Consider the following 19,578-nt stretch of genomic DNA (forward strand, 5'->3'; position numbering starts at 1 on the left):
ATGGTGGCTAAGGAGGCACCCTCAGGACTTTGACTCTCTGCCTGTAAAATCCCATTTCTAGCATTTACGACTCATCTAATCATGGGCCAAGAAGGGTGCTTCTTTATGCTTGAGTGTAAACTAGAAAACATTATGAATGCTTTTCTCATAAGGTTGCTGTGATGGTTAAATGAATTCATACATAAAAAGCAATTAAAGCAATGCTTAGCATATACAGTATTTAATAAATACTACTGCTTATGATTATTATATTTGTCAGTAATAAAAGTGTCTTACAGTCAGCTGGTCAAACAGAATCCCAGGAAATTATTCACTTAATTTTTTTAAGGTTTGAATTGTAGTTTATTTTGTCTAAATCAGACATTGTTAAAAATTAGGAGTTTTTGCTTTTTGTGCTCTCCTACTTTTAGACTCATTTTTCTACATACTTCCATAATTCATTCAGCAAGTTGATAAGTAGTAGCTTTCTGAGGTGTTGTGAGTCTTAAGATAGCCGTATTTCCCTCTCATTACTGAGTTAGAGTAAAGGTGTAGAATTCTAGGTTCAAAGCATTCTTCAGTACTTTAAGAGTATGATTTTGTTATCTTCTGGCACCAAAATTGTTGATGGGAAAGTTGATGTCAAGATAATTCTTGCTTCTTGTAGTTTTAATATTTTTCTTTTTGTTCTTCATGATGTTTTTGATATTTCATTGTTTTACAAGTATTTTTTAAATTTGTTCTTGAATCATCTTATTCATCAGCAGATATTTTTTCCCATCTGGACCCCTGTATCTTGCTTCATTTCTGGGAAACTCTCAGCCATTGTATGGACTGAATGTTTGTGTGCCACTGGATACATATGTGGAAACCCTAATTTCCAATGTGACGGTATTTGGAGGTGGGATCTTTGGGAGATAATTAGGGATAGATGAGGTCATGAGGGCAGAGTCCTCATGACATAAAGACTGCCCTTATAAGGAGATGAAAGGACTGGAGTTTCCTTTCTCCACTATGAGGGGACAAAGAGAGTAGGCAGCCATCTGTGACCCAGAAAGAGGACCCTCACCAGGAAGCCAACCATGCTGGCACCCTGATCTCGGCCTTCCAGCTGCCAGAACTGTGAAAAAATCCATGTTTGTTGTTTAAGCCACCTGCTAAAAGGTATTCTGTTATAACAGCCTGAAATGAATAAGAGAACTCATTGTCTCTTGTCTCCTCTTTTTACTCTCTTCTTCTGGATTCCTTAAAATAATGTTAAATAATAAATTTAATAATATATTTAAAATATTATTTTACTCCATTACAAAATATTTTTTTTTTATTTTGGTATCATTAATCTACAATTACATGAAGAACATTATGTTTACTAGACTCCCCCCTTCACCAAGTCCCCCCACATCCCCGTTCACAGTCACTGTCCATCTGCGTAGTAAGATGCTGTAAAACCACAACTTGTCTTCTCTGTGTTGCACAGCCCTCCCCGTGCCCCCCCCCCCCACACTATACATGCTAATCGTAATGCCCCCTTTCTTTTCTTCCCACCCTTATCCCTCCCTTCCCACCCGTCCTCCCCAGTCCCTTTCCCTTTGGTAACTGTTAGTCCATTCTTGGGTTCTGTGCTTCTGCTGCTGTTTTGTTCCTTCAGTTTTCCTTTGTTCTTATACTCCACATATGCGTGAAATCATTTGGCACTTGTCCTTCTCCGCTTGGCTTATTTCACTGAGCATAATACCCTCTAGCTCCATCCATGTTGTTGCGAATGGTAGGATCTGTTTTTTTCTTATGGCTGCGTAATATTCCATTGTGTATATGTACCACCTCTTCTTTATCCATTCTTCTACAAAATGTTTTTTAATGGAGAGTATATTCATAGTCTGAACACCAAATACCATTAAAAAAACCAAAACCAAAACTCTCTCTCCTACCTCTGTTCCCCATTCATATAGTTCCTATCCCTCCATCTCCATTAGTAATATCTGCACATATTGTTACTACATGTAGGACAGGCCATACATAACAACAAACAAAATTATGCTAATAATGTATGTTAGCTTAGGATATTTATTACTTTTTTCTCCTTCCCTGCCCACAAATAGACAACAAAATAACACACAACCATGATTTTATCGACATAAGTAGTATTTCTGTATGTAAGGATTTTAATCAAGAGGTCAGTGGGAAAGAAATCTAGAGAAGGTTTGGAGGAAGAAGTCAATGAAACTTAGTCTGTGACTTTGAAGAAAATGAGACAATATCTTGGTTGTGTCCACAGAATCTCTACTGATGCATTTAGTGTAACATAAATAACTATAACTAGAGCAAATCTTCAAGTCTTCACGTAGTGCATTGATGCAGCCCTAGTGACTCTCTGGTGAATTACTGTCAGTCGGGGTAAGCAGTCCCCTGTCTAGAGGCTCCGTGGGATACTTTCAGCTAATGTGAGCCTGGAGACATCCATGGATAATGGTGTCTGTTCAGCACACGTCAGGCAGGTGACACGAGTTTCCCACCACAGATCCCATTTCCTAGTGACGTCCAGAGGAAAACTGCTCGGTGTTCCACACCAACATTCAAAATATTAAACTCTGAGCCAGTTTACCACAAAACATACGTGCTCTGTGGAGAGAAAAATGGAAACTGCATGAAGGAAAACATAACAAATCTGTAATAAATAAAGAGGTTCCTACATTCCTCAGTCCCTTCTGGACTGGTTCTACATTTCTATTCTTCCCCTCCCTCCACCATTCGTCCTCGCACAGGCAGACTGTGATAGAAAATGAAACGATAACTTCTGGTTTTCCTTTCTAATAAATCTGGAGGAGCAAGAGACCATTCATTGGGAGAAATAAAGAAAACTAGAAAATGATGAACCAACACTTGACTCAGTAAGTCTGTCTAAAATATTGTTCCAGACCCCTTTTTCCTGGGTGGGGAGAATGGACATCCAACTAGTTGGATTTATGCCCAGCGTTCCACACCAACACTCCAAATGATAACAGCAGAAACATTTCCTGGGTGCCTCTCATGGAAGCTTCTTATGAGCAACTAACTGTAAAGGTTTAATAGTAACTGTTAGTCGCCAATAATATTTTCCATTCCATTGCCCATTATTATTAATTAGGGCCCATTAATATGGGCCCATTATTATTCCACTAGTTTGAAGCTTTTTATTTTTGTAAAAAAAGAAAAAAAAGACCTACTGGGAAAAAATACTCTAATAGCTGCCAGTTGGCAGAATGGAGAAGAGATTAAACAAGGAAAATATGAGTTACGGTTTGTCAGAATTCAGGTCTCCACATGTGGACAGATGTGGAATATCTGAGTAATTAAATAATTCAGGCAAAACCTTAATTGTCTATCTCTGTACTTGAGCTTCTGGCCAAGATAAATGTGAAAGCAAGAGCGTATGGGCTTGTGAAAGTGAATCAGAGGGTGGGGTTAAGAAAAAGGAGGTGCTAGAACCTTTTAAAAATTATTTCTACAGTTAGAAGTTACTTAACTCAGCCACAATCTCTTACAAAAGGAACCAATTGCCAGGTCTGTTCTAGAGGAAGAAAGCAAGGTATTGTAAATATTTCTTTGTTTAAAAATATTTGTTTATGTTTTCCTTATTATGTTTGTTGAAGTGCCTAGCTAAATAACAAATAATCAAAACTCCCCAAAACAGAAATAATAGATAAAACTCCATCCCCCAAGAATTCTGTGCAAGTCAGACAGATTCAAACCTGAGCTGGTTCAAAGTGTGTCCTGGAAAGAGGGATACAGGGGAGAGTATTTATTTCCAAAGAACTTAGAGAAATTATTTTACTAGGAATTGTGAAACTATGAATGAAATTTCCTGTAGTCACATTCTGGATTTGCTAACTGTGTATCTGTCAGCAAAGGCAAAGAGAAATAGAATATTCTCAGAATAATTGATCCAAAACCCTTCTAACCCTTCAGAAGAGTGGCTGAGCAATGTGAATTTGATCTGAGTCATTAATGTCTGAAATTAATGTATGCTTTGACTCAACTCCATCCCCAGCCAACATCCTATCCTAGCCCACCATACCGTGGCCCATTAGTTTTCTTTTCTTCCAAAGAATAATCCAAGCTCTAACCTTTCATGAGGTGCTCATCATTCAACACCCTAAGCAATTATTTACCTTGAAAAATGGCTTTAGGTGACATGAAAGCACCGTGAGGGTGGTGCTATCTGATGTGCCCAGCTCCGCGGTCAGCATCATCAACGTCCAGAGGCCTTGGCTGTCCCCTAGGGCAAAGGGGATGAGGGTCCTCCTGCTCCCTCCTTCTCATCCCCATCCCTGTGTTCTTCTTCTTCCTGCTTATCCTCTGCTATTGCAGATCCCTCCCTTTAACCATTAAAATCTTAAAGACAGTGGGATACAATGACAAAAGCAATTGTATTCAGTGCCCAGAGAATGGGAGTGCTCTGATAACTCTGCTGTCAGCTGGCTGTGCATGTTAGTCAGCACATCTGACCTCTCTGGGCTTTAGTTTCCCAGCAGATGGCATGAGGTGACTGCATTAGAAGGACTCTAGGGTTCCGGGGCTGATATGCCAGTAGTATATGTATCTATAATGAGACATTTTAATGAACGACCCTGCTTTCCTTACTTTCATAGCTCTCTAGCTTTGCCCCTAAACCCCATAACAGATTGCAACTTTACATATCTTACATATATATTTATATCATTTCAGTATTTTAATATTAGATAGTATTTATATCTTTATACATGTAACTTGATATGTCCATAACTCCTGGAAACTGCAAAAGAACAATTCATTCTGAAATTGGCACAGTGAGCTTCTGATCTAGACATTTGTAGTCTTCTCTGGAAAGATCATGATCCAACTCTTGTATGAAGGATTGTTTTCTCTAAAATCTCATCTCCAAATTCTGCTTTCTTCTGAAAACACTTTTGACTGTTAGGTTAAATTTTACTAATGGCTAGTTCAGCACTTCTATAAATTTCTTTTTTTTTTTCTTTAAGGCAAAAGTTGTTCTTGTACGTTCTGGCTACACCTGATAAGTTCATGATAATGCCAACAGAGGATTTCATGGATATCCAGAAGATAACTGGATATTAACCTTCCATAAGAAATTAACCCCTTTACTAATAGAAAGAATTATTGATTTCAGGAATTTGCTACAACTAACTAAATTCTAGAATAACCACAAACCTTTGGTAGAAAGACAAAAATCCCAGGCCCAAAGTATTTCTTTTTCCTCCCCTTCATGCTGAATATGGTTTGACCATGGAGGCAAACATTTTCCATGTGAATGTCATTCATGAGTTCTACAAATATAAAGCTTAATATATTGGCAGTAAACAGACCACTATGTGAATGAAGATACCCATAAAGAAAATAGGGGGATTATTTCCAAGATGATGCTGGAGCAATCAAGAAAAAATGCCCACAGACAAGTTTCAAACATTTCATGAGGGTGTAGAAATACTACAAAACTAGACTTGCTGTTTTTCTTTAATGACATAATGTTGGTCTAGGATTATTATCAGCTTCAGTAATGGTGGGAACTAAGCAGAGCGTGATTTAGAGGCTGAGATAGTGTTTGGTTATGTATAAACCAGTAGCTAGGAGGGATTTAATAGTATCACTGTTAATCCAAGTCCTGATGAAACCAGAACTTTGTTTACACACGCCTCTCCCTTGATTCAACTGTTTGGAGACAGAGATCCCCTTACCTTTCTAGAGTTAGCATTCTAGATTTCTTAAAGGGCCAGGGGATGTCAGTACACATTCTATACAACTTTGGCACTAACGGGAGTTTGTAGGCCTAGGAACCTGATTTATTTTTAGTCATTTAACTAGTTTGAGAAATTATTTGGCTATAAAGTGACAACAAATTGAAGTAACTATTTCTTTGAGAGAGACCCAATCTTAAGAGAGTTAAATTGAAATGCCAAGGAAATTAGAGGTGAAATCTAAAAGTTGAATATAATATTTAAAAACATGACACAACCTGAGTCTTTATGTTCAAGACCAGTTTCAGAGGGTCTTGGGGGAGGGAGAATAGAGGCAAAAAAAATCTTGACTTCTCTACTTCTCTGTAAGCAATTCTCACTAAATTGTGCATGGTTTCAAGTTTAAATAAATAAAAAATGGCGAACAAGTAACAAACAACTGTTTGTAAGTATCCACTTTGTGCAAAGACTGGAGCTAGATGTGGTTGGGTGTACAAAGTAGTGTAAGAAAAATTTTGTTCTCAAGGAACTTACCTTGGAGTTGGAAAGAGAGAAACATGAAAACACAACTAGTAGTGTGATAAGTGTCAAGCAAGCATCAAAAACTGTTAGGGGACTTTGGTGGCAAACATGCTCCTGTGAATAATAAAAAGTCAACAAAAGCTTCCAGAGAAAAAGAGGAACTTGAACAGAGGGGATTTCAATAAAATAAGGGAGGGTAAAGGCATTCCAGGAACCAGGAATATCACATAAGCTAACAAATCTTTTTGCAAAAGCAAAATCTATGAAAAGGATTATTAACATGTTCTCTATCTTTGTTTTATTTGTCTTAGGTTTTTTCAATGGATGCTCTCGTAATGTCAATCAACCAATTTGCCCTGGAGTTTAGCAAAAAGTTAGCTGAATCTGCAGAGGGTAAAAATATATTTTTTTCTCCCTGGGGCATCTCCACCTGCTTGGCCATGGTGTATTTGGGCACCAGAGGCAACACGGAGGCTCAAATAGCCCAGGTGAGTGGGAAGCTCAGTCATCATCCGTTACCTTGAAACAAAATGCTTTCTTCACCTCTTATCTTCATTTGTCTCCTGAAATCCAAATAGCCCACGTTTTACAACCATACTCTCTTAGAGCAAAAGATCTACTTTAAGAAAATTTCCAGACCCTAAAAAGAAATCTGGGAAAGGGAATTAATCGGAAAACTGTTGCTAGGAAAACCATGTAAGAACCCGTGTTCTCTAGCAAAATCGAACGAAGAGATGATGAGGATGTCAAATTTGGTTCAACACCAAAAACGATGTTATTTTGATTGTTAAAATATTTCCAGAAACGATTTGTACTAAATAATAGAATCAGTCATCATCTTTCTAGTCTCAGAAGGGTTTTCTTGAAAACACAAATAGAAAAATCAAGTGAATTTTGTTCTCATGCATTGTTTGGTTGTTTCCTTGTTTGATTTCTGGTTGTCTGGATGAATCTCAAGAGCCCATTAAGAGTATTAAAATAACAAAACAATATTATTGTATCAGCAATTATCAATTTGTTGTGAGCATCCTCAAAGCAGTGCAGTGTGTGTGTGTGTGTGTGCACGTGCACGCGTGTATAGCCATAGATAGCAAAATATAAGAAAGCCATATGGGTGTTTGTATGTGTGCATGTGTGTAAACATATAAATATAGATGTGTGTGTCTTTTAAATAAAAATAAAAATAGAACAGAGCAAACCAAGCCCTAAATCTTTCATCAATCAAAAGGCCAAGTGACAGAATTTCCACCCACGAGGGTGCCCTTTATGCCAGTGGAAATGGGCACAGCTGGTGATTCTGAGTGAAATAGGCAGAGTATATATTCTGTCAATTTGGGCCCAGGATATCACCCTTATTCTTGCAGTCCATAGGATACTGTGTGGTTTAAAAACAACAAAACCCTGGTTCACAGCAAAATTCTGGCTCAGAAATAGTTAATGACTGGTTAACAATTAAGAGGCATAACAACTGATGTGATAGACTTATCACATAGATTAAGAGGATGGATTCTAATTTGGGCCCATTTCATATAAATATATTACTGGGTATTGCTTGCCCTTGTTTTATTTAAAAGTTATTTAAGTATTAACAGCGTCAGTTTGCATTTGAGATTAACAAATTGCCTACATACTGCTTATTCTGAGCTGGGTCCGGGATGTGGGAGCTGAATCATCTCCTTGTTTTGTACTGTCATACAATTCAGGAGCAACGAGGTCCTCATCCTTCTTGTTAACTTTCAAATGGAATGCTGGCTGAACACTAAAGAATGTGTCTACATGTCGCGTGGTGGTAGATGGAACCGAAGCATTAAATAAGATGGAAACATCTAGAAAGAGCTGAGACCCGTGACTTTTCCAGATCACTGGGGCAATAGTGGCTTTTGCTTACGTTGCTAAGTGATGGTCTTAGTTGAACACCTAGCCTTCTTTTCAAAACGACCATAGGTAGAAATGAAACGTGGAAAATCAGGGAATTTTACTTCTAAGAGTTCTTTAATACTTGTTCTAGGACATTAAGGATGATGTTGTAAATGCCTTACTTTTAAAATTTATTTAAAAGCGGCTCTTGACTTCCTGTATCAGCTCAGCTAACACACCCCTGAAGTCAAACCAGGGCCCCCTTGGTTCACTGATCCCATGTCCTGTAGCCGTAGGAATGCCTGACTTGCATTTCCTGATGTGCATTTCATCTGATTACGTCTCTGCGCTGTGCTCTCACATACCGTCATTTTATTGAAATTACAGGTGCTTCAATTAAGCAGACAGCAGGACATCAAATCTTGTCCGGAAAGTGAAAAGAAAAGGAAAACGGTATGTTTTACCTTTTAATATCCATTTGATGATTAAGGAGAAAGCTCTTTTAGCACACATGTACTTCAGTGGCTAATTTAAGCAACCTTTAACAGGCAAATTTCCTTAGAACTATATATTAAAATTGTAGAAATTTTTTCAGGCCACAAAGTGGGCACACTTTCTGGAAGGGCCACATTCTTTCCTCTGATCTCTCCTCCTTTTCTTTCCTTTCAAAACGGCTCCACTTTCAAACTTGTTCTTGACTGCCTTTGCAAACTAAGTGTGAAGAAAAAATACCCTCAATGACTTAAATTCTTGCACAGATAAGGGTAAAGAAAACATTTTTAACTACCTCCGAATTGCTTTCAACTTTTGTTGGCAAAACACCAAATCATTTTTCATTTAGGTTGTTCATACATAAATAGCTCCTATTCAACATTGTTGTTTGACTAATAATCCCTTTTCTTTTAAAGGAATTCACCTCCCGCAAGGTTGAAGAAATACACTCTGATTTCCAGACACTTATCTCAGAAATCAACAATCCCAGCCATGCTTACATACTTAGAACAGCCAATGGGATATATGCAGAGAAAATGTACCCATTTCTCAATGTAAGTGCAAACAAGTTATTTGAGCTGAACGGAAAGAAACAGCCATGGGAGATCAATAGACCCTTTGTACATTTCTCTAGGGAGCCCAGGGACAAGCAGTGTGGTCAGCACTTCTGGTAAACAGCCATGTCAACCATTGATACAGTCATTGAGCGTCTGTTTGTAAAGGAAACCAGCAATGGGTCTGAGGCCTGATGTAGTGATCGTATCTTTGTGCCCATAATAGAGGGGCACGCCCCATGGCATGGCTGCTGAACACACACAGAAATGTGGTTTATATAGTCCCTGGGCAAACATTTGTTTCTTGGAAAATGGAGCAAAATGTGCAGAGTGACTCAGGAGGGTAAATCTGAAGGAGCAGAGGGTGGTGCTGGCCGCGGGCGTGCTGCTCTGGGTGCTCAGGAGCAAAGCCGACCTTGGGATCAGACAGGCCAGTTCACATCATGACTTGAGAAGCTTAAGGAAAGATTCTTGACATGGAACATCAAAGTCTCCTCTTCTCGGACGGCGGAAACCGAGCAGTGCAGACCACGACTTTGCCCTCAGTGTGGACTCCAGGGCTGCTCCGGGTGTCAGCCTGAGCCGGGGCAAGCATTTACTCCTCTCATGTTCATTTAGCGTGTCCTTTGACATATCTCAGGAGAGAGCAGGAGGCTGCAGGTCCCCAGTGGGCAACGAGCAGGGCAGCTGGACAGGGCAGAGGGATAGCAATGGGGATGAGAAGGCTTCACCTGCGCCCCAAGCAGTGTTATCCTGGTTCACACCCAGTGAATTCTGGGAGCTCAGGGTCTGGGCTTTGTTATGACTAAAGACCTAAAAGCAGCCAAATTTGGTCTTAAAGCCATTTTTATTACTGGCAGTGTCATGAACTCGGGTTTTATTCAAGGGTAGGAGAGATAATTGAGCTGGGTGGGCACTTGGGAATGAGGATGCAGACACAAAATGATGCGCCTTTAAGATGCCCACAAGTCCTGGATGTGCTCGGAGAGGGTGATCCGAACACCCATGAATCAAGACAGGGCACGGTGCCTAGAGAATTGTTAACTTTTCTTTTTACTAGATTATAAACTAGAGAATTTAGACCTCATAATCTTTAGGCCACTACCTGGTTGCAGAATTAACTCACAGCTTTTTACTTCACACAATTCCTCCCTACGGTAAGCAAACTGAAGCCACACCAGAGCTGTCCCCTGTCCCCAAGGCGGGTGGTCTCACAAGTGGTGGCCTGGGTTGCAGCACACTTCTGATGACTGCCCCTGGGGTGAACACCGCAGGCCTGCAGGGACGATGCCCAGCTTTTTGTCTCAGAATTTCCTCAGAGGAAGCCTTGACCATGCTTAGAAAGGCATCTTTCCAGCAGCAGATAGTTTTCCTCAGGGGTTCTTTCCTCAGGTTCTCGGGCATTTAGAATCCTCAGCAGGCAGCTGCCAGACCCCAGGCCTCACTATGGTTCCATCTCTGTCACAGAAAGCCAAGTTCAACCCCCAACACCTCTTGGCCACTGGAGTCACTCCTGAGATTCTGGGGTCGCTCTCCCTGTTCATTCCAGCCCCACGTCCCAGGCAGGCATAACAATAGAAACTGCTGTGGGAGGAGGCAGGCCTTCCTTCTGTGTGAGGAGTTCAGCACGGCCCACCAGTGCCCAGCTGAGTTTAAAGAAGGGGGTGGCTAGTTTTTGACCATGTCTGCAGTGGGCAGAGAAAGAAGGGAGCACTGGGGTGGGAGTTTGCAATTGCTCATCTACCTAGTTTTTAAAATGATCTAAAATAGACTTGATTTCTCAGTTCTACACAAACTCTACCAAAGGAGATTTTACCCATGTCTTCCAGAAATATTTAGAAGACATGAAGACATACTTTGGTGCAAAGCCACAGTCTGTTAACTTTGTGGGAGCTTCAGATCAAATCAGAAAGGAGATCAACTCTTGGGTTGAAAGCCAGACGGAGGGTAAGCTTTTATCACGTGCTTGCCAGGGTGTTTTCTCCAAGCATCATTTCCTGGTTTGGAATTTGTGTTTTATGTAAGTCTATGTACTTTGCAAATAGAACTGTGGACACATTGTTAATATTCAGCACATTTCTTTCTCATTATGCCCATAACTTTTAAATTCACTGCTTTCTAATAAGTCTTATCTAGAACATTTAAGCCAAGCCACTCACTTTACTAAGCAGACAAGAAAATGATCATGTCCGCTAAATCCAAAGAGGATTCCGGGGGTAAAAAAGCAGGAAACTGCAAAAAGAAAATTTGGAAGAGTGGTGCATTTGTTGTTTTCAAAGAAAAACAGCTCCTAATTAATAACAAAAATGTAGCATTAAATTTGCTATATAATCTTAAGTAATTTTCAAAATAAGGTCATGTATTAGAGGACAGGTTAAGCTGCTATAACAAAAAGACCCAAAATACAGTGACTTAATAATAAGATAGGAATTTACGTTTCTCTCACGAAGGAGTCCAAAGGTGGACATGCATTTCTGTTCCATGAGACCTCACGGAGACACAGGCTGGTGGGTCAGCTCAACCATCCTCAAGACGCGGCTGTCAGCTCTAAGTCTAAAGTGATTCTGGCAATCGCCAATTTTAAAGTCAATGGGGTGAAGGCCTCTTTGCTTTTAAGCGGATGCCCTGAAAGTTTCAGACATTAATTCCGCTCATATCCCAAACTTAGTTACATGGCACATTCTCTGCTTGGGTGACAATTTGTCCTGCTTTGCCTGTTGCCTGGGAGTTTCTGGTTTTAGCACATAAAGTTCTCTCACTCCTAGGCAACCTGAGATGGTTGGTCACCCAGACTTGGTGTAATAAAGGTCTGTAAAATGTAGTTTTTAGCTGGGTGGCCATATCGTGCATAATTTGAAGGTTCTACTTCTAAAAGGATAGAGTACATGGATTCTCATGGGCAATTCAGCAGCCTTTTTATTATAATCTTTATTCTAGCAATTAGGAAGCTGAAGCTCAAGAAAAACTCATGTTTAAATCCTCATAAATAGGATTCAAATCTAAGTCAGTTTAGCTCCGAAGTCTGAACTCAGTTCAACACACCATGTTGCATTTTAAGTTGATATGTTTACTGCCGGTCCATTATATCTCACAAAGAAATATAAAAGGTATAGCCATCGATGAATATTAGTAATTAAGATGTTGCTTTTCATCAATAATATGGAATATTTAGGTGACACCCCCAGAACTTCGGACTTGACTATATGTACCTGCCAGACATACTTGCTGAGGGTCCCACATATTTAAACTCAACATACCTAAAGCCATATTCAAAATGGTTTTCCCACACATTGCCTTCCTTGAACACTCATTCTCTCTCTTGGCAAATGGGTGGGGCACATCGCTATCACTTGCTCATACCAGGAATGTGCCAGGTGCTCTCAATTCTCCCCTTTCCTTTGCCTCTTCATTTATGTTTCTGACTCATCTTTCTTTTGAAGTCTCTTCTCCCTCTGCTTTCAGCCTTTGACATTATAAATCTGTATTAATACAAAAACCTGCCTCTAACCTTCCTCCCCTTAAATCCAACCTTCATTCATTTAGGCACAAATGGCGTCCCTAAAGTACAAGGTAGACCAGATGTACTGTGTCACTTCTGTACTCAGAACCCATATGGTGTCCATGACCTGCAGGATGAACCCCCTAAACTGACCTAGGAGGCCCAGCTTGACCGTGGAGTTTGCCTGTCTCTCTACTTGAACTCTTTGTCATTTTCTGACTCAAAAGACTTCAGGATTTGTAAGTGACACAGAGTCCTCTGAACCCCCTGTATCACCTCACCACCCCATGTATTTATTCATGCCACTCCCTCTATCTGAAACCTTCCCTGCCTGCCATTCCCAGCCCCTCCATGGCCAGTGGAGAACTTTCAGGGCTTCACTCAGGTATAATGTTCCCCAGGAAGCTGTCGGCTCCCAGCCTGGGCTAAGAGACATCCTCTTGCTCACTGTGGGAACCTTTACCTGGACACTTAGCACACTGTTACTGGAGTTAACTGCTGAGGCCTCCCCTGCTGGACTCCAGGACTCCAAGTGCCTTAACGCTGCTTTAATCAAGTTCACCTTTGAATCACCTGCCCCTGACAGGTCTGCTCATAGTACTTCTTGAGAGCATTAACGTTTACTGAAATGAATTGAGGAAGTTGGCAGCCCTAAATTCTCAGTTCCTTTTTCACTGAATGACAGACTCAAAAGCTAGGGCGAGGCCAAGAGCAACCAGAATTTTCAGTTTTTTATGTTGTTCTGAAGTTTCAGTATTATTTCTAGGCAGATGTCTTTTAAAAACTTTTCAGAAATTCTTCCTGGCAGTCTTTCAATCTAAATTTAAAACTCTTTAGCCGAAGGAAATTACATATATTATTTATTTAATAATTTATTCTCTTCACTTTCTCCAACACAACTCACAACAGTAGTATTCTCACAAAATGTATAGCCCAATTATTACTTTGAGAAAACCTCAGACAAATCTGAAGTGAGAATTGAGGGCCGTGCTACAAACTTCTTCAAAAGTGTCAAAGGCAGAAAGACAATGAATGAAGAACTGCCCCAGATTCAAAGGGACAAAGATGAAATGACAGTTCAATACAATTTGAGATCTTGGATTTACATCTGGCCCAGAAAAATATCTTTATTGGAATAGTAGATGAAATTTAAATAGGATCTATTAATAGTATTCTATCAATGTTAACTTCCTGGTTTGGATCATTGGTACATAAAAGAGTTGTCATTTAACAATATTTCATAACCATCGTTTTTGAAAGTGTGTCCTATCCCCAGGATGTAACGATACCATTTGAAATCTGTCCTTTTGCTCTTGTAGGAAAAATCCTGAATCTCCTACCTGATGATGCTGTGGATTCTGTAACCAGGATGATTCTGGTGAACGCCCTTTACTTTAAAGGAATCTGGGAACATCAGTTCTTAGTTCAAAACACCACATTAAAGCCTTTCCAAATAAATAAGGTAGGAACCTTTTAAGAATCAGCATACAGGTTTTTACATGGCACTGCAAAAGAGATTCTATTTCAAATCCGCTCTGCTTTCTCAGTATATGTTCCTGCAAACTATGGCTCTTACTAGGCGGGGATGGTTGAGCCCAAATGCCCCTTCCATTGTTTTTCTCTAAAAACAGACTATTCACATATTTCATCACTCAGTCCTTGCTACAACTGAGGTGGAGTAGTTATTAGATTCCTTTCCCACGTGAGATGTACGGTGTGGCTGTGACTGGAGGCCACGCCTAAGTTAGAAGTCTATCAGATCCATAACCCCAAACTCTTCTCTGTACCCTCTGTTCTTGTTCTAGTAAGTCAATCCTATCTCTACCAAGCTCTCACCCTCCCATAAGTAAAAGAATTAAAACTTAACATTTTCACCTCTTCCAGTAAGGTTTTTCTCTGTTAGGACACACCTACTTGCTTTTGTAGTAGGAACCACTGTAACATAGGTACCCTAACCACCTTGGAAATGCCTGGCATCCCACCTGTTCATCCCTCCCTCCAACTCCCTGTCAATCACGGACCTTTTCACTGTCTCTATAGTTTTGTCATTTTCAGAATGTCACACAGTTGGAATAGTATAGTATGAGGCCTTTTCAGACTGTTTTTTTTCCACTTAGCACTGTGTATTTACAGTTCTCCACGTCTTGATCATTTCATTTTATTTCTGAATAATATTCCATTGTCTGGATGAACTGCAGTTTGCTTATCCATTCACCCACTGAAGGACATCTTGGTTGCTTAAGAATCCAAGGTAATTGTGAATAAAGCTGCTATAAACATTCGTGGGCAAGATTTTTTGTGGACATAAGTTTTTAACTCATTTTGGTAAACACTCAGGAGCACAATTGCTGGAGCATATGTTGATACGATGCTTAGTTTTGCAAGAAACTGCCAAGTTCTTCCAAAGTGGCTTCCATTTTGCATTCCCATTCACAGGAAGTGACAGTTCCTGTTGCTCCACATCCTTACGGGGAATGGATACTTTCAGCATTTTGGACTTTCAGCCATTCTAATAAGTACATAGTGGTATCTCATTGTTTTGATTTGCAATTTCTGAGTGACATATGATTGAGCATCTTTTAATATGCTGTATGTCTTCCCTTGATGAGATGTCTGTTCACATCTTCTGCTTATTTTTAACATTGGTTCATTTGTTTTAATATCACTGAGTTTTTAGGAGTTTTTTAAAAAATAAATTTTGGATACCAGCCCTTTATCAGATATGTGTCTTGTAAATATTTTCTCTCAGTCTGTTGCTTCTTTTCATTCTTGTAGTAAATTTCAGTTATTAAAATACAGAAATGTTAGGGTGTGAAATACACCTTACTCATTCAGTTTCTGAATCATTGGCATTTACATAGTTTGCATAAGATTATACATTTCTAAAAGTGTTTGGCAGACTCCAGCTTGCTATGATTTATAGAAGTTGCCACAATAGTGTCAATGTGAAAAAGACACTCCCACATTACCTATTGGTGATGTTGTCCAGCAGAACATACATTCTAGAAAGCCAAGTCTGAATAATTGATTCAGCATTTAGCATCTCTGCTAAATTCCAATTTTTGCCAGTGTCCCAAACTACTGGGAACCAGTGAGCATAAAAAATTAAGGATTCAGTGAATCACTTCCCCCATGACCTTGCTACTTATTTTCTACAGACTACAAGCAAACCAGTGCAAATGATGTCCATGAAAGAGAAACTTCACATTTTTCACATAGAAAAGCCACAAGCCACAGGCCTTCAACTCTACTACAAGAGCCGTGACCTCAGCCTGCTCGTACTACTGCCGGAAGATACCAGCGGGTTGGACCAGGTAAAGACATCAGTCTGTCTGATGTGCAGATGGATTGTGTTTACCCCCCCGGGGAAATGGTCTCCCTTTTCTTGAATTCCTACAGAGGAAGGCAACCAACATGCCTTGAGCCCCATGTACTTCACCTTCACAGTGTCATTTGGCTTTATAAAACTCTGTAAGGCTGGTATTACTATTCCTCAGAAAGTTTAAGTAGACTATAGACACCTCTAGCATCAGGTAGCCATGTAAACAGCTACAGAACAACGCACACAGACATCCTTTGTTAGTCACAAAGCTGCGTGGATTGGCTATATAATCTTTCAGTCAGTTTAGGTTTTTCTTTCTCCTCTGGTAGGAAGTACCTCAATGGAATTCATTTTTTAATCACTTGCATTAATCTAGCCTCAGGCATACAATTTTAAACATTAAACTGACTTTCAAAACCATAGAAAATGTTCATTGAAATAAACAGTCTTTAGGAGAAATAGTCTGTATCAGTACCAACTTCAAAGATTATTTAAGTTCTGTATCAGTCAAATTTCTATGAATCCTGACATAAGTTTGGTCACACCATGTTTCTGAGCAATTTGCATGTCTGAACTGAACATTAACTTCTCATGCAATAGTGGCTGGTCTTTACACAATGCCTAACTTTTTGTGTGTGCCAGATTCTCTATAAGTTTCCATAGCCCTGCTAGAAAGCAGAAAAGATTTCAGTATTGCATTGTAAACTTTGTGAAGCTGGAGAGATGGTGAAAGTAAGACCCAGTGTGGGCACTAAAATATTAGGATCACACCCTTATAAGACAAGCTTTTCTTCCTTAAAGTATAGGTTCCTGGGCTCAAGATATTATCACATTATGAATGTACATCATTTAAAAATATGCCATTGACAGCAATGCTTGGATCTAGAAAACTCTCAAAGTAGCAAAAGCATGTGCTTTGAAACAAACATGCAATTAAAAAATCAAAAATTTTTTCTCATGCATACATGCACATATGTGCATATATATATATATATACTCATTATTTCAAAACTTATAAAGATGAGAAAAACATCCCTAGAGCCACTATTAAGAAGTCATTATTCTTAAGACTTGGGGATTTTCCTTTATTTTTTTGCAGTTTATAGTTACTAATTTCATATGGTTATAGGATATAGACATTTTTCTCTCAGATTTTGTTTTCAAAGCATTGTCTCCCATGTTAATAAAACAAATGTATTCTGTACCTTGGCATAGTTTGTCACAGAGTGTATGTTTTTGTGTACTGAACATCTAAGTGTGTGTGTGCATATATATATTGATATATTTGCATGTGCAGTGTATGTCTTGCATACTATCATAGAAATACTTTATTTTGAATCAAGATATAATTCTTCTATATCCTGAGAATTCTCAGTCTGCAAAACGAAGACTCTGTAGGTCAATGGTGTGAAGGATCTCATTACGCAAAGAATTTGCAAACGTGTGTGTTTTGTTACCCTGGGTGATGGAGTGACCGTAACTCATCTATGTAATATCTAGAGATTTCACTCAAGCAGTCTTTCTAACTCCCCTTCGGAATTGCTGATCCTTCTTCCAATCCTGCAGCTGGAAAAGGCCACGACCTATGAGAAGCTGAGCGAGTGGACCAGCGCAGACATGATGGAGTTGTATGACGTGCAGCTGCATCTTCCTAGGTTCAGGCTGGAAGAGACTTACGATCTCAAGTCAGCACTGAGCAGGATGGGGATGAGTGATGCCTTTGACCAGAGCAAAGCTGATTTCTCAGGAATGTCTGCAGAGAGAAACCTGTATCTGTCTAATGTTTTCCACAAGTCCTGTGTGGAAATAAATGAGCAAGGCACAGAGGCTGCAGCTGGCACTGGGAGTGAGGTGGGTTTAAAAACGAGCCTCCCACCCATTGAATTTAATGCAAACCACCCATTCCTCTTCTTCATCAGGCACAACAAAACCAACAGCATTCTCTTTTATGGGAGATTCTGCACCCCCTAAACCTTGTATCTCTCTCATCAAACAAGACCATCTTATGGTATAAAAAAATGCATCATAAGAATGAAAAACACAATTAAACATCAGTTTGTAGCCTAGATCTTTTTCATATTTGAATATTAGCAGATAAATCTTGAAATAATGCACTCTAATAACCCTATGGTATCTATATAACTTGTAGAATGGCAAGTTTTATTTTTACCATTTAACATTTTGTCTTACTGTGACTTTTATTTACATCTCAGAAATACTGAATGTCTTACAATTCATGAACTACTTGGCCACCGTGTTATCATTGACACTGTATTTCATATGCAACATTTAGTGAAGACAAATCTTTGTAAAGGAGATAAATTGATAAGCAAGAATTTTCCCAAGAATGTAGCTGCAATAGTTCACAAATTACCACTGTAAAATTAAATCTCCCTTTCTGCTATCTGAATATTTACAAACACTTATGATGTTGACATCAATGGAAAAAACAAAAAACCACAGAAATCCAAACAAAATCTGGAGTGCAGTTAATAGCAATGCACCAATGTTGGCTTCTTACTTTTAACAAATGTATCATGGTCATGTTGGAGATTATCATTAGGGGAAACTGTGTTACTACCATATAGAGTTCCTTGTATTACCTTTGCAACATTTCTGTGAATTTCAAAGTTCCAAAATAAACATTTTATTAAAAAATAATTGTGTGTAAAGCTGTTGTACTAACATTCCTGCTTTTAGAAATCATATAAAGTAGAAGAATAAATGTCTAATTTATATAAATGTATATTATTGGTTATAAGAAGGTATTTTTAGTAATATTGAATCTCCATACATTGGCTGTGTTTTTCTAACTAATTTAAAAACATTCACCCACACAACTATTCATTGGTAGTCTCATTAGCTGTTATGGTCATTTTAGAGGCCGATTATATCACACTGTCTTGCTTTCTTTCTACTCATCTAATAAAATGAAAGACTGGATCTGACATGAACCGTTTCTAACTCGGTTTAAGAATATGTGATTTCTGTACCAATTTTGGTTCAGTATTATAGGATAAATAAAAAAGGTTCTATGCCTAGCTCCAAAGATAGGAAATTGTAATGCACCTGACATTGTCATATCTTTATAAAACATTTTGCTTCTATCCATAAAATCTCACACTAAGGAGCAATGAAAGAATTCCCCGTGTCTGTGTCCCAGTAAACTCAAAGTCCTTAAATGTTATGTATCATTGTACATTCCAAAGAAATGTAGGTAACAAGTGAGTCCTTAGCATAGACATCAAGCCAGGATAAAGGCCTGCAAAACACTCAGAGGTTGCCAATCAGAAAATACTAAACATGGTATTTAAAAAATTTGGTTTGCAAGAACGAATGATTTTAAAGAGGATAAATACAATTTACTAGTTGGATTTCAACCAGAAATCTTCAGGTAATTAGTATGTGGATGAAATACAAGTGTCAAGGTTTATGAAGTACAATCAGTGATGCCTTTATTCTACTTGAATCAACTGATTTATTTCCTGCAGAGCATTCCCTCCTTAAGGAGATCAATCCAGGTTGAGAAATGAAGTTAACTGAAAACTAGATTTTCAAATTAGCATATTGCAAAGTGTTAAACTAAGATTAAAACAAACATGTATTCAATCACACTGATGTCACTAAATTTTAAAATGATTT

General features: G+C 38.9%; 1 protein-coding gene across 1 annotated transcript; it reads left to right on the plus strand.

Moving 5' to 3' along the window:
- The first annotated feature begins 3,396 nt into the window (after positions 1 to 3,396).
- SERPINB10 (serpin family B member 10) lies at positions 3,397 to 18,597 on the plus strand. The gene is made up of 8 exons (XM_036876786.2): positions 3,397 to 3,544; positions 6,524 to 6,700; positions 8,457 to 8,522; positions 8,978 to 9,115; positions 10,945 to 11,062; positions 13,934 to 14,076; positions 15,773 to 15,928; positions 17,503 to 18,597. The coding sequence occupies exons 2-8, from the start codon at positions 6,533 to 6,535 to the stop codon at positions 17,905 to 17,907; spliced, it is 1,194 nt and encodes a 397-aa protein (XP_036732681.2). The 5' UTR covers positions 3,397 to 3,544; positions 6,524 to 6,532; the 3' UTR covers positions 17,908 to 18,597.
- The last annotated feature ends 981 nt before the right edge of the window (positions 18,598 to 19,578 follow it).

This window comes from Manis pentadactyla, chromosome 6 (assembly GCF_030020395.1).
Source record: "Manis pentadactyla isolate mManPen7 chromosome 6, mManPen7.hap1, whole genome shotgun sequence".
Classification (NCBI taxonomy): Eukaryota; Metazoa; Chordata; class Mammalia; order Pholidota; family Manidae; genus Manis; species Manis pentadactyla.